Raw genomic sequence first — 14,714 nt, forward strand, 5'->3', positions numbered from 1 at the left:
GCAATAAAAAGAAACAACTCTGCCTTTGACAATGATTCAAGCTAGAAGTCAGACACCTATGTCTAAAGGAGACCATTTTCTAGAGACACCAAACATGGCTTGCTGGAATATGTAAATGCATCTCGATGCCTATGTACGTCTTCAAACTAAAGTGTTTTCTCAAACTGGGCAAGAAGGGAAATGGGTGGGATGAAATGGGGAGTCTCCATCAGTAAAAAGAAGATGCAGTGTTCCTGGAATTCGTTGTCACAGAGTGTATGTGTCCCTCAGGGACATGGGCACCAGGCTAGTGACAGGTACTTAGGGCTCACCTTTGCGGATCAACATGAATTCCGAATAATCTGGAAGGATAAGTCATATTATCTTCAAAAATTACACTGAAAGTAGTTCTGTATTTCACTTCTGCACTAACAAAAGAATACTAATATTTCAATTGCATATGAAAAGTATGAGAAAACACCTACTTGCTAACATGATAAAGAGATCTTCCGGGGGGTGGGGGGCTGGGGTAGGGACCTTCCTAAGAGAGATGAGAGATAGATTCACGGTCATGATTTTTCGTAAATAATATTTATGAAAAAGGCAGCCTACAACTCTAGGAGTCCTAAGACATTTCTTCTGAGACGTTTGAGTTCTTGCCTACTCTAAATAGGGTAATAAAGCACTGACTGTTTGCTACATTTTAATTTCATTTTGGGTTGAACATCCCAAAGATTGATATTGGACTAATAAATCAGACAGGATTAGAAACATCACCAGAAGTTTCATTTTTCAACAGTGAAATTTTTAAAGGAAATTATAAAGCAAAAAATAATTTAAGAGTCACACACACACCACAGGTTTTGATAACTCCACATGATGCTTACCTGTTTTTTTACTGAACGACTACTCATAATTTTTTCTACCACTGGACCGTCTGCATCAACAGATTCCTAAAACATAAAGTGGACTGAATGAATCCAACCAGAAAGCATTTCATTCTAAGCTGTAAAAGCAAGACATCATTTCCTTTTGCACCTCCCTCCATACCCTTTAAATCACTGGGTACGATCACCAGTGGGGAATATGACTGAAAAGAACAAAAATCTCCCTTGCGGAAAGGCAAAGGGAAGAGCTGTGTTTATTACTTCATGATTATGTGGTTTAATTGTGTGGGCTAGCATGGGTCCCTAAAGCCAAGGAGCGTTCAGAAATTCCAGCTGCCAAGAGAAAATGATCTCTGCGTGATGGCAAAAACATAACTTTTCCTCGTCTGGACCCATGGGGTTAATGTACTCATCATTCTGTTATCGTAGGCAGCTTTTTATCTATGGAGGTCCCATAAAACGCTATATAACAACAGAGCGCAAATTACCAAATAAAATACAAAACTGTATTTAATATATTTTTCAATGGGTTACCAGTTTGTTAACTAAAGCACAGTAACGGTAAGAAGAAGGCTTTGGGGAAAAAAAAAAAAAAAGATCTTCACAATAATCAATCCTCCATTACTACCGATATTTTATACAAACTCTTTTATCCATCACTTACATGGCACAGAGAATAAAGTAGGCCCTGCTGGGTACTACAAGGCAGTAATTTCATAAAGGGGCTCTTACAGTGCCAAGCAGCAGGAGACAAGCTTGAGTGGTTTATTAAAGTCCCAGAAGCTACGGCACTGAACTCTCAGAGGTAAATTCAGCCTCCTTGCATCCTAGCTCTGCCTCATCCTCAACAAAGACCCAATAATTCTCCAAAATTGTGTCAAATTACATATCACAGGCTTGGACAAAAATAAATCTCAGTGAACGGGGCTTTTTAAAAGACACCCCTAAACGACTAATTTCCCATAGCGTGTTCGCCAACACGAGATGAATGTGCCCAGCTCGAAGTCCGACGCTTCTACTGAACTTCTCAGATTCCGGCTATAAAATTTCCAGCCCATCTTTTGAAACGCACGCGAGAACTGCGCACGCCGCTCACCTGCGGCTCCGACTGCGAGGTGGTGGAGGGGGAGTCTCTCCCGGCAGCGTCTGCGTCCTCGGCCTCCTCGTCAGAGATCTTGAACTCCAAGTCCTCGGTGTACCGCTTTCTCTTCACCTGCCTGCTGGACCGTCTCTTCTAAAACGAAAAGCCGACAGGCTGGGTTTAGAAAGCTGCTGCTCTCCCACTTCTCAGAAGGGCACGGTACATTTATCAAATAATAATAATCGTAAAGAAAAGCTGGTGACTTTAACCCTGCAAATCACAGAAGATGTCACAGTGGCAACACACACAATGGAAATGGGGGAAATCTGAAGCCAGGCGCCTCGGACAGCGATGGCCCCGCCACTCCCAGGTGCCTGGCCTTTAACTGGGAAATGGAAGTAACAACACATTTTCCTCCTCATTCGGCCGGTGAGTTGCTCAAACGTGAAGGCAATACTGAAGCTGGGTGATGGATATGTAGGGGTTCATTATACTATTCTATTTTTGTAGGTTTTAAAAATTTTCCCCACAAGAAAAAGTCAAAAAAAGTGAAGGCATGAGAAGAAAATTTGTGAATGATAAAGTTCTAGATAACTATTGTTACATTAGTATCCAAGGTTCCACAACTATCTCAGAGACCCATTTAAATAGAAAGTTTATGTTTTCATCCTGGTCCTAAAAGAAATAGTCTGAACATTTTTAAAGAGCTGAAGGATTGAACGGCAGAATTTATAATGAGTGACTATGAAAAGGAATTTAAAAAAATTTTTTTTACTGCACTGATGAAAATGTGAAGGACTGTTAATAGCTAGTATTAATAGGATTATTGGCAAAATGGGCCCTCTCCCACCCAGTGGTCGAAACAGAACGCAGTACACCTTTGCAGGACAGCGTGGTCAAAACGTAAAACACGCCCACCCCCCTTCCCAGCAAGCATACGTCTAGTAAGCTACATGACGCATCTGGGTAACATCTAGCAGATAAATGGTTAAGTAAAAAGAAAAGCAAGTCAAGTAACAATAGCTAGCTTATAATTCTAAGATTACAAAAAAACCTTGTGTTTCTATTTGTATGTGTGGGCGATCAATATATAAACTCCTCCAGAGAAACATACTGTAAATCCTGTTTACTTCCCTATACTCAGTGAATATTTGCTAAAAAATGAATGTATACGGGTATGTTTTCAATAACAAAAAAATCTGAAAAGACACAACAAACTGTTAACAGCTATTAATTCTGGAGAGTGAAATGAATGGAGCAGAAAAAAGGATTTTGTACTTTTTGTTCAAAACAATTCTAGATGGCTTGACCTTTCTGATATAGAAATAGTTTTGTCAGTTAATTAAAAACAGAGAAATAACCTTCTCATTAATATGTGTATGTGATAACGTCTCAGATAACTCTAAAATGACACGTGTAAATTTTAAATCCCTGTGCAATTACAACTCATGGGTGAGGTGGCAAAGCACATGGAAGAAATAAAAAGAATACTGAGAAAAGTAACACTGATACAAACTGTTCTCTAAGAATTATGAAATAAACCCCTCTGAAGAGCCTTTCGAATTTTAAAGTTGGGACAGTAGGGCAGAGAGAGGCTAATTACCCTGCCGTGCAGACCTCAGGAGGGACGGGCATGGAACCTATGGGGCACAAGTCAGGACCAACAAGCCCCCGTGCCATGTCTCAAAGAAGGGGACCCACTCAATTTTACTGTATTAAGTTTGTGCGCCCCCTGCTCTCAAAGGGGATGTGAGACAGCTCACATTATGACTGTGTATAACAGGACCATCAGATGGGTCATTCGAGGCTGTGAACTCAGCCCTACAGCCAGGGCTGCAGAGGCACGATGTACCCTTCTGCCGGGAGGTATCTGGGGCAGGGACATCTTATTAACAGACTTCCTAGCGGCTCAGACGAGAGGGAGCGGTGACGTGGGCCAAAGGCTCCACCTCTGACCCTTCTCTCCTCTCCAGCCCCACACAGAATAACCAGTTCCATGTGGAGGTGACACCCAGGCCAGCGGGGGTCCTGCCACCGTCCATCCTGCCCCGCGTCACCAGGGGCAGTTTGACCTCGGGCGTCCAGGAGCTGAGTGCCCACGTTAGAATGAGGCCAGGCTCTCCCTGCGTGACCCTGGACGAGTTCCTTTAGGGACCTCAGTTTCCTGGTCTGTAGACTAGGGGTAATGATAGTAGCTGCCTCATCAGTATACTGTGAAGATCTCCTAAGAGAATTCATTGAAAGCGCTTAAAACAGCGCACTTAAAGGGACATGTTAATGCCAAATGCAATTAGTAAGATTACAGTCATCAGTAACCAGCTCCACCTTTCCAAGGGAAAATCAGAAAGCAATGAGGCTCCGAAGCCGGGCTACGTCATACGGCTTCCCTCCTCTTTTCCCAAAGCTGATCTGGAATAGCTCCGCCTCTTTTGCTTACTTTAGCATCGCCCGCTTCTGGCTGTCAGTTTCTTTAAGATATAAAAGCCTATTATCAGGAACAACATTTTAATTTGGTGAAATTTAGTATAGTATCTGTATTTCTTTTGATATATCAATTTAGCTAAATGGAAATGGGTGAATCTACAGTTTCATCCTTCTGTCATTACTGTAAGGAGAATGTGCTACTAACGACACATCTGTGATGTTTTATCAGGTTTCCATGGTTGGGACCACACTGCCCTAGTCTTCTTCCAGCACAAGTAACTAAACATCCTTGGACAGAGTCTAAGACAAATCCACTTTACGCTAAATCCCACTCTGATATTAAAGAAATGTTCCAGTACAATAAAACAGAGACTTCTGTTTATTTTTCTAATAGAAATGTACGTATTGGTGAATATAATGTTTATAACCAAAGTTTCTCCTCATATCAACTTTGTGTTATAAATCTATGCAACAGTGATAGGGTTAGTAATAGTGGATACAAGGTCACTTCATAAGAGTAAAAGAAATCCCAAAATACAATTAGAACTCAACTTTCTGAAATTTTTAAATGTTATATGGCTTCTCTGCCTTCTAAATAATAATTGATCTTAAGTTCATTTATTTTGGATATCAAGGTTCCTTTTCCAATTTCCCAACATAAAATTATTTATCACATAATAGGCTTCTTTATGGTCTGTTAAACTATTGTTATTTGAAATTTTGGGGGGAATCAAAATAAAATATAAGAACTGCATTTAAACCAATTGCATTTAAAGCTCAAAACTTTTGAATTAACACTACAATAACAGGTCAACTTGTTAAACTTGGATTATTTTAGAAAAGTTTCATATAGTTAAAACAGGTATGCTGAAGAGCAAATTTAAATGTGTTGCCACAATCTCACTGTTGTAGTACTTTGTGACACAATTTTCAGTTTGTTAAAAGAAAAAAAAAAAAGACATGGCATTTACTAAAGTTTAAACAAATTGATCATAAAACTCAAGAACTTCAAGCCCTTTACGCGTGTGCTACAGGAAGAAACACAACAAACAAGCAGTCAGCGTCACTTCCTGTGTTGCTGTGACACAGAAGAGACACTGAGAAACATGGACCCGTGTGTTTACTGATATTAGCTGTCTGACCCGTGACAGTTCAGCACCAGCCAATTAGAAAGGACGCACGGATGTTCATTTGCATTGATTAGCATTTCTCTATAACTGAAATGCAGAAGGAAAAAAAAACACCACTAGTATTTCATAAAGTCCATCTCAGTCTGTGTTAATGCAAACAGACTTGTAAAAAACAGCAGTGTTTGTGAAAGAACAACAGAATTTTCTTGACTTGTGTGACAGTCTTCTTAACATTGTCCAAATCTACTGCACAAAGGTCTTAGTTTAAGCAAAAGCAATTCAGGGGAAAAAAAAAAAAACACCTGTGGGCATAAGAATTAAATTCAAAATCATTAAAAATACTTTAGTTTAAAACTCCCTAAACAATTTTTAAAAAGATAGCTACTTACCTTCCCAATATCTTTTCACTGATATGGAAAGTTAGAGGAAATTACAAAATTAACTCAAACTGCCAGAGGTTATCACTATGTTAGTTATAGAACCAAACCAAACCGAAACACATTCATTTACACACACACACACACACACACACACACTCTCTCTCTCTCTCTCTGTCTCTCTCTCTCCCTGCCCTTTCAGGTCCTCTAAGGTTAGGTCGTTCTGTGAAGTTATAGATATCAGGGAGGTCTAGTTAAAGACACACACACACACACACACACACACACACAAACAAACAAAATCTATCTGAAATTCTTTAGCACAGAGCTGTATATTGCAAGTACTTTGTTTCTAACTTTTAAGCAAATCAGTAGGTACAGGGAGAAGTACTGAGAGTGCACCAAACCATTAGAAAAGGTCAAACCCGCTTCCAGGGGCTGCTTGCTTTTGTAGCAGGATCCTCAGTAACTGCTCCTTGATAACTTAGATGTCATTCACAGAAGCCACATTCCCAGCCATCCCAGAGGACCAAGCTGGCAAGCTTCCAGGGAACGTAACAAGGAAATAATGTTTAACGGTCACGTGTAGGGGTCCCTTACTTACTGTCCAATCAGCGAAGGCAGTGTGCTTTACGCACAAGAACCTAAATTCCTGATGTTTATTTCAGGGCCAGTTTTTTTGACTGATTCCTATAAAAGTCTCCGAAAGTCAGGAGACTCTAACACTGGAAAATTGTGCGGTGCTGCCGTCCAGAAAGTCACTAACTTGTTCATAGAAACTTTAGTATTACACAAATACATCTCGACTCTGACCGTCAGATGTCAGAAACCTGAAAACGAGCTACAGATTACACTGTGATTTTTTGTTCTGCAAAATAAAAGAACTGACAAGGAACCAAACTTAGCAGAAAATTAGAAATGTGGATGAAGCTTTAAATGAACCAACATATTAAGACTATGTTAACACTAACATATATATAAACATCAAAAGATACATGTACAGAAATAAATGAAGAGTCTCAGTTTTATTTATCATAGAGTCAAAGATGGCAAAACCAAGAAGTCAGGAGTTTAATTCTGGGTTGGCCCCCCAGCTCTCATCACTATGGATATAATGTTCCAGACGACAATAAAGCCATCTCTACAGCAGCTCTATAACAAAGACAGGGAGGTCCAGTGCACTCGATATGCAGCTAAAGTTACCCTTGCTAAACAACCACAGCTCGGGACCAGAATAATCGTATTACCTGAACACCTGGGTCCTCGTCTTCTTCAGGAGGAGGAGATGATGGGGGTGTTTTGTCTAAGTCTGAATTCTCAGAACCTTCTGTTTTTCCCTTGTTGGCCTTTTTCTTCAAAGCACTTGCTTCTGAATCAGGTTTCTTATTACTAGAATTCAAAGTGGATCACTTAGTGTTCACTTTTTAACAAGGTTTTTCGTACGCCCCATGCCTTATATTTCCCACATCAATATCCCTAAAGTATCGATAACAACTGATAAATCAATGCATGTGGGCCATCGAGAGTTAAATAGTACTCTCAATTAAGTTTTTACAGCAAAACCCCATATTGATGACCTTCAGCAAATATCTGACCTAATGAAAAAGAAACTGCATGCAAAAACTCCTAATACCACACAGAATACATTTGTTCATCTAGACAATGCATGATCCCTGCCGATACACCAAGCCATAATGAAAAACTGGATTAAGAAATCATTTTGCTATCAACTTTTTAAGGTACCAGAAGATGGTTTTTAAAACTGTCAAGGAAAACTAGAACATAATGATCATTTCTTCTGTGTCTCTTGCAGATAGTTTTAAATACTCCTGTTTAAGTCCTTTTCTTGACCAGTACTACTAGGGGTCCTCTTTTATAACATTCAGATACATTTTTATCCAATTTATAATCTTTTAAAACATAACAAGATATGTAGCAATTCCTCTTCTACATAAATTTATTCAACGCTGTATTCTTAAGTAAAAATCAGCTTTATTTTGGTGCTAGACATTTTTTTCTTTTTTTTGAGGTAGTCACGATAGCCTTTTCTTCAAAAGCTGGGTCTCCAAAATACAAAAATATAGCAAAGTGACCCCAACAATTCAAGTGTGTGTTCCATAGTATGTTTCCATCAAATGTTAATAGGATTTGAATGTTACATAAGTCAAAAGACAAGAATGAACTGTAAGAAAAAAATTTTTTAAATTTAAGTTTACTATCACCTTTAGAACCTTTATTTGCCATTCTTTTAGAATGCACACTTGGTGCTGCCTTCCATACCAATTTCCAAAACCCAGCCCCAAGATTTTCTAATATTGATTATTACCATTTACTGTCCAACATTTCAAATAATCCAACCTCAGTAACAATTATTTTTACTATTTCAAGAAAGCCTAAAATTCTAATAAATTTGGAAAACAAAAGATACATTTCAAAAAGCTTTGAAAAGTTTATTTAAGTTTGTAAATTCCTAGGAAAGTATGCCATCAGAATGCATTAAACAGCATTTTTTTTCAATCCCAACAACTACAAAAGGAAAAGAGGCCAAGATACCAATATGCTTTTATTTAAGTAAAGCACGTCATGTAAAATGTTTCAAAAGTATATTTAATATAATCACACACCTAAAAGGCATTTTTGTAGTGAATAAATACAATATTTGATAATCATGAACTAGTCATTTTCAAACACTCAGAGCTTGTTTTTATTTTGTTCTGTTAATATTTGAGCCTACTAAATGGCCACATAAGGAAAAAACTTACGACAATTCAGATTATAGCAAGCAGCAGTTAGGTTTAAAGAGTTCTTTTTAATATACAAAAAAAAAAAAAAAAAAAAAGGAGTGTCCTAAAAACTTTAAGCCCCCAAAAATCCACGGAAAACATAATATTTTTTAAATTAAAAAGAAAAAAATCCATACAACAGTCCCTCATCCAACTGTCCTAGTGTTTACGCTACACATGGACAGAAGTCTCCCCTACTATGAGGCTCCATTTCCAGCATTTATTTCCGCTCTAACTGCCACAAATTATACAATACTACAGCTGAACGCTGGGCCCCTTTCCTTTCATCTGCACGCCAAGAGCAATCAGATTACCCTGGTAACCAGCGGTCACATGACCAGCACCTGCTCTTTTGGCTGGATGCCACTGACTAAAGCCATCTGCTTCCCTCAATCAGCTTTCAAACATTCTCAACACCTGCGCTGCAGTGTTTTGTGGTTTCTTTTATCAAATCAGTGCAAAACTGCTTCCAAAACTTTACATATTTCTCAAATTTGTTTAAATCAGAGGTAGGCCTGTCACGGAGTTGAACCACTGCCAGGTAAAGAAAGCTGGCAGCAGGTCCTTCCCCAGTGCCCTCTCCACACCACAGTGAAGGACACAATGTGATTTAGTGGGGTTCCTGCACCAGGGGTAAACTGTCCTACGGGAGAAAAAGGCTTACTGCCTCGGAGCCCGCCAGAGCCCAGGTCTGAGGAGACGTCAATCTGCTGGAGGAGAGAAATGCTAATGATGTTCCATCTGCCCTTCCCAAGGATGCGCTCTGCGGAACCTCCAAGACCGTGCAAAGTCGGACAGGACCTCTCCAAATGCTCGGACAAAATGCCTGTAGCCAAGGGAAGCAGCCACCCCAGCTCTGATGACTGGAGGATTTCTAAACTCAGTGGACCTTGAGCTATTCATGCTGCTCCGAGACATCTAAGCATTTCCTTGCTAACATCTTCTCATGACATCAATGTACAAGTCAAAAACACACCAAGTAGTCAAAAAAGCTAGAGTCTTCAATGTTCACCCCAAGACATTACAATCAAAGACAACATCAAGTTATTTACATCAGATTGCCTTTGCCACTATTTTGCAATAAGCTCATTTGGATTTTCAACTGTTATATTAAAACTGCTTTGCCCCAAAAGAGCTAAAGCCAGAATTTTTTTTTTTTTTTTTTAGCCAATGAGGAGCACTGATTTCAGACAGCCCTCAGTTCAAGTTCCAACTCTGTCATTTATAACCTGTCTGTCTGTGACTCTGTATACATCATTTCATCTCCCTGAGTCTCAGTTTTCTCATCCATAAAATGAGGTTAGTAATTACATTTTGCTCCAAGATTCGACCTTTCCAAGCACCTGGCACACTCGACTGGGAGCTGTTCTCTGACTGCGGCTCAGACCCACAGGCGGAATCAACTGCGGAGACTTAGGGACAGGACCCTCTGCATCGTGACCACGTCACCCAGGCCACGTGAAGAGAAGGAACATCCTTTATCAACAGTCTCAACACCAGCTCAGAGGACAAACGAGCGGACCAGCCCAGAGGCCACTCGCCTCTATACCCCTGGCCACTGCTTTAGTTCAGATGCGTATCATGTCCCTCCCCGACCGTCACAACGGCCTCCCCGCCTCATCCCCGTCACCAGCCAGGGGCAGGGCCACCCGCCATCAGACTGCTGGCGAAAGGACACGTATCCCACGGCCACAGCCGCGACTCAAATCTGTAAGGTTCAAGGCTGGTCTTTCGTAATGTCAGAGCTAAAACACGGCCGTACACACATTCCTCTTCCAAGCTATAAGCTGGGAAGCCTGAACGCACGAAGAGGGCAGCCCTTCCGGTTGGGGAGAAGGAAGCGGTACTTATTCACAAGGACCACCCCTCAACCCGACACTACAAGGTCCAGGACGAGGCCACGGGCTGCCTGGCGCGAATCCAGAACCTCAAGGCGCCTCCAACAGCTGCAGGGCTGGCCGCGGCCCGACGCCCCGCCAGCGAGGACGGCCAGAAGAGCCAGCTGTGCGGGGTCCAGCCCTGACTGGCCTTGGCCCGGAGAAGCCCCGGCTGCCTCCACGCCTCCCCTGGACCGGCCCTGCCTGCCGCGTTCCCGAGCTCTGTGGCTCAGCCCTGCCGCCCGAACGTGCCCTGCGAACCCAGCTCCAGGCACCAGCAGAGCGGCCGGCTCACACGCAGACCCGACCGAATCATTCTGCCCAAAGCCCCAGCCCCACGTGTACTGACGTCTGAGATTCTCAGTGCGCAGTTTTTATAATCGGCAACATGAACTTTATTTTTCTCCTTTTCCCACACCCCAAACTCTCCACCCTCCACCCTGCAGATACACAGGACCGCTCCCAAAAGCGTACGCACATCTCTCCTCCCTCCACTGCCCCTCGCGTACTCGTCTGCAAGGCTCAGCGGGACATCACTCAGTCAGAGAACCATTTTCTGGCCACCAAAGTCTGGATTAGTAAGACCTCACACTCTCTACAGGCCACGTGATGTACTCCACACAAGGGATGTTTAAAATACACAGTACTGGGTGGTAACATTACTGCAATGCAGTAAAACCAAAGCACCGGGTGTGTGTGTGTATATGTCTTTCTCCAACTATCCTGTTAGCTTAAGAAGGAAATGTCTCTTATTTATCTCTGTATTCCTTGTACCTGGCCAGGTGCGCTACTTATAAACTTTAGCTGACCAATTAAACAGTACAAGTAACAGTGAAATCAACAAACACGTACACAGCCCTGACTATGTGCAGCTAAAGCGCTCTTCTCATTAACTCATTTACGAAAACCCCACGTAGATTCTATCTTTATGAAGCTCAGTAAAATGGGGCTAAACTACTACCAAAGTAGAGTGAAACCTAGCAAGTTTTCAAACCCCGTACATCTGTATACCTCCCCTCCGGACTGACAGAGTTCTTTCATTTCCTGACCCTTATCGCCCACCATGACTGGTGAGGCCAAGATGCGGGGCCACCCCCTCGTGAAGCTAGGCAGGCCCTTGTGCTCTTGGAAAGGGTTATATCTTTCTGGGGATGCTGCTGGCAGTTTGTAGGGCCACTGTCCCTCCACCAGCTTTACTTACATGTCACATTTCACCAAGAGAGGGAGGTCCCAGTGGTGGGCAGCGGGACATTCTCAGGGTCCATGGCTAAGTGACACTTAGGTCATCCTGCCAGACCGAGCTCTAAAGTTCTGTGGTTGCCTCCCCCAACCCCATGTGATCAAAACCTACACCACCCTGATGAGAACTCCAAGAAACAAGCGCTGGGTTCAGAGAGGAGGGATCCACATGGAGGGAATCATCCCTATGGAAGGACATATTCAGTGTATGGCTGTAAGAGTCCACAACGATGGGCCCAGTGGGGCTGGACACATAAATCCAAGCTAAGATAGAGCATGTAAATAATGAAGTCTTTTCGGTGAGAAACGAGTACAGGTTTTTTAAACACGACTTTATGCAAAGGGCTAGAACTTACTGGAAAGCCAGCTAGCTGCCCTGATTTATTACAGAGTGCAGTGAAACATGGATAAGCCTCGGCCTAAGGATCTGAGTCCTCAAAGGAAAGACAGTTTGAAAAGGAACCGTATCGTGGAACCAAACATGACGAGAGGAAGAGAGTCAGCTGGTGAAGCTGTCTGGACAGTGGCGGGCTGGGCAGAGCGGGGGAGCGAGGGGCTCTCCACCACACGGACCCTCAAGACAGGACACGTCAGTGATCAGCCTCATCACACTGGGGAAAATCAACCTTGAGGCTCGTGAGATTAAACAGGTCCGTGTTCAGGAAATCAAGCCACAGTGTCACACTACCATCTTTCAGGAGAGCAGAGAGTATTGAAACATATCCTTATATTTTACATACATAAAGACCTTTTAATAAAAAACGGAATGTCATGGATGAGAAGTGAGTGATGTTTGTGGCACAGGAAGTGTATGACTTGTCGTGATTCAGAAAGATCAAGTATGATAAAATACATGAGCCGCTAGGGTCGAGGTCTCAAGGCTGGTAGGAGAAAAGCGTCTGGCCTCTCAACTTCAGATTTTCCTCTAAGTTTTTAAACAATGAAAAAGAAAACTAAAAGATAAAGAGGCAAACTAAAAAAGCGACAAGATAAAGTACTAAAAGTTTAAAAAGATCAATGAAGGCAATATAAAATGTGATACATCATGAAGTTAAAACAACCCAACAAAATAAAATAAAAATGTTAAAGTCCTAAGACTAAAATTTTATTTAACAGCTAAACTGGGATGGGATAAAATGCAGGTGACAGAATAAACTAATGAAATAAGAGTCAAGACAAATTCCGCACGACAGACAAGAAACGCAGAAGTCAACACCTTCACACGAAGGCCCTTGGAGCTCCCTAGGCCAAGGGCCCAGCAGCGGTCAGCAGACGGTCCGAATGCTTGAGACTCCCTACAAGGCAACGCGGGGCAGAGAGCATCTGGGCAGGATCGGGGGACAGGAGCCCCCCTCTGCCCAGGCAGTCAGCCCTCGGGTGCTGAGCCGCCCCCCGACTCCTAAATGCCACCCACAAATTCTTCACCCTACGCTTCTGCTTGAGAAAGAGAAACAAGGAGAGCTGAGAAGTGGAAGAGAGAGGGGGTTAGGGGAGGGGGTTCTATTTTACTTCTGAACAACAAATTGCAAAGACAAGTTATCAATAGAGTTTTTAAGTTCTCTGCCTCAAAGACAAATAATTTAAATTGTTACCTTAAGTAGCTCTTACACGATCAAGTACTCCTTAAGTACATTAATTATGCTAAATTTCTAGGAAGGGAATAGCAAAGAAAGTTAGGAAAGATACAGAAACCTAACTTGCTTTCATTTAAAATGTGTATTTCAAACTCAACAGGCCTCGCCTTCACATCTTACAACCAAACTGTGCAAGGATAAGGAAACAGGGTCAAAGAGGTTACACGCTCAGCCCAGGAAGCAGCCGTCCCAGGACTGGGCCAGAACCTGCCCGGCTCCAGAGCCCCTGTCTCTGTCCTGGGACCGGCCTGAAGGTCTCACCTCCTCGTGGAGACGTACTGTGAGTCCAGCACTGGCCTGGCCTTTTGGGGGACCCTCCAGGCCTCGGAAACCTTCCCTGATGAACGTCTCTGTTACTCCGGCTTATCGCTGGGTAGCCTTCCAATAACATCAGAACCCTGGCCTGAGGAAAGCTCCAGTTGACCATTTTATAAAGAAGAATGTTTTTAAAAAATGAAAGAGGGCTTCCCTGGTGGCGCAGTGGTTGAGAATCTGCCTGCCGATGCATGGGACACGGGTTCGAGCCCTGGTCTGGGAAGATCCCACATGCCGTGGAGCAACTAGGCCTGTGTGCCACAATTACTGAGCCTGCGCGTCTGGAGCCCGTGCTCCGCAACAAGAGAGGCCGCGACAGTGAAAGGCCCGCGCACCGCAATGAAGAGTGGCCCCCGCTTGCCACAACTAGAGAAAGCCCTCGCACAGAAACGAAGACCCAACACAGCTAAAAATAAATAAATAAATAAATAAATAATTTAAAAAAAAAAAAAAAATGAAAGAGACAGTAGAAAGTTCTCCTGAAAGAGCTAAACCCATTTTTACTGTAGACTATATTGTAGATGGAAAAAAAAAAAAAAAAATCACAAAGTCACGAATTATCATTGAAAATCTAAAGGTTATTGAGTTTTATGGACTGAATTAAGATCCGCCAGAAGTAAGATGGAAGCAAAGTCTGGTGAGCTGATGTCTTATCCGATCCCAGAAGCTCAACAAACATCAGCATTAGCCCCCCAGCTCTGCAGCACCGCCTGGCACTGCAACACGGCAGAAAGGATCGGGCAAATCAGACATCACACGACCTGTGCAGAAAGCACGCCTTTCAGTGCCCTTTTACTATGGGATACGCTTCCAAGGGCCAAACAGCAGGGCCAATGCTTGGCTGTCTGTGCCAAGTCCTAAGATGCTAGCCTCATCCACGCCCAGCGTTCCCATGACCCAGGACGGGGACAGTGAGGGCAGCGTTAGCAGCCAGAACCCCACTCCCTGGATTCATAAGTATCTTCTCTGACCCACCAAGGTGGCCATG

The 14,714-nt window shown here is 42.7% G+C and overlaps 1 protein-coding gene across 4 annotated transcripts in view; it reads right to left on the reverse strand.

Moving 5' to 3' along the window:
* The window catches only part of CHD7 (chromodomain helicase DNA binding protein 7), a 179,026-nt gene that overhangs the window by 58,199 nt on the left and 106,113 nt on the right, over nucleotides 1-14,714 (reverse strand). For all 4 annotated transcript variants that reach the window (XM_059902343.1, XM_059902342.1, XM_059902339.1 and 1 more), the window contains exons 4-6: nucleotides 7,126-7,267; nucleotides 1,963-2,100; nucleotides 867-932 (exon numbers count right to left, since the gene is read on the reverse strand). In XM_059902343.1, the coding sequence (XP_059758326.1) occupies nucleotides 867-932; nucleotides 1,963-2,100; nucleotides 7,126-7,267 (346 nt within the window). The remainder of the gene's footprint in view (nucleotides 1-866; nucleotides 933-1,962; nucleotides 2,101-7,125; nucleotides 7,268-14,714) is intronic.

The sequence above is a fragment of the Balaenoptera ricei genome, chromosome 17, assembly GCF_028023285.1.
Source record: "Balaenoptera ricei isolate mBalRic1 chromosome 17, mBalRic1.hap2, whole genome shotgun sequence".
Classification (NCBI taxonomy): Eukaryota; Metazoa; Chordata; class Mammalia; order Artiodactyla; family Balaenopteridae; genus Balaenoptera; species Balaenoptera ricei.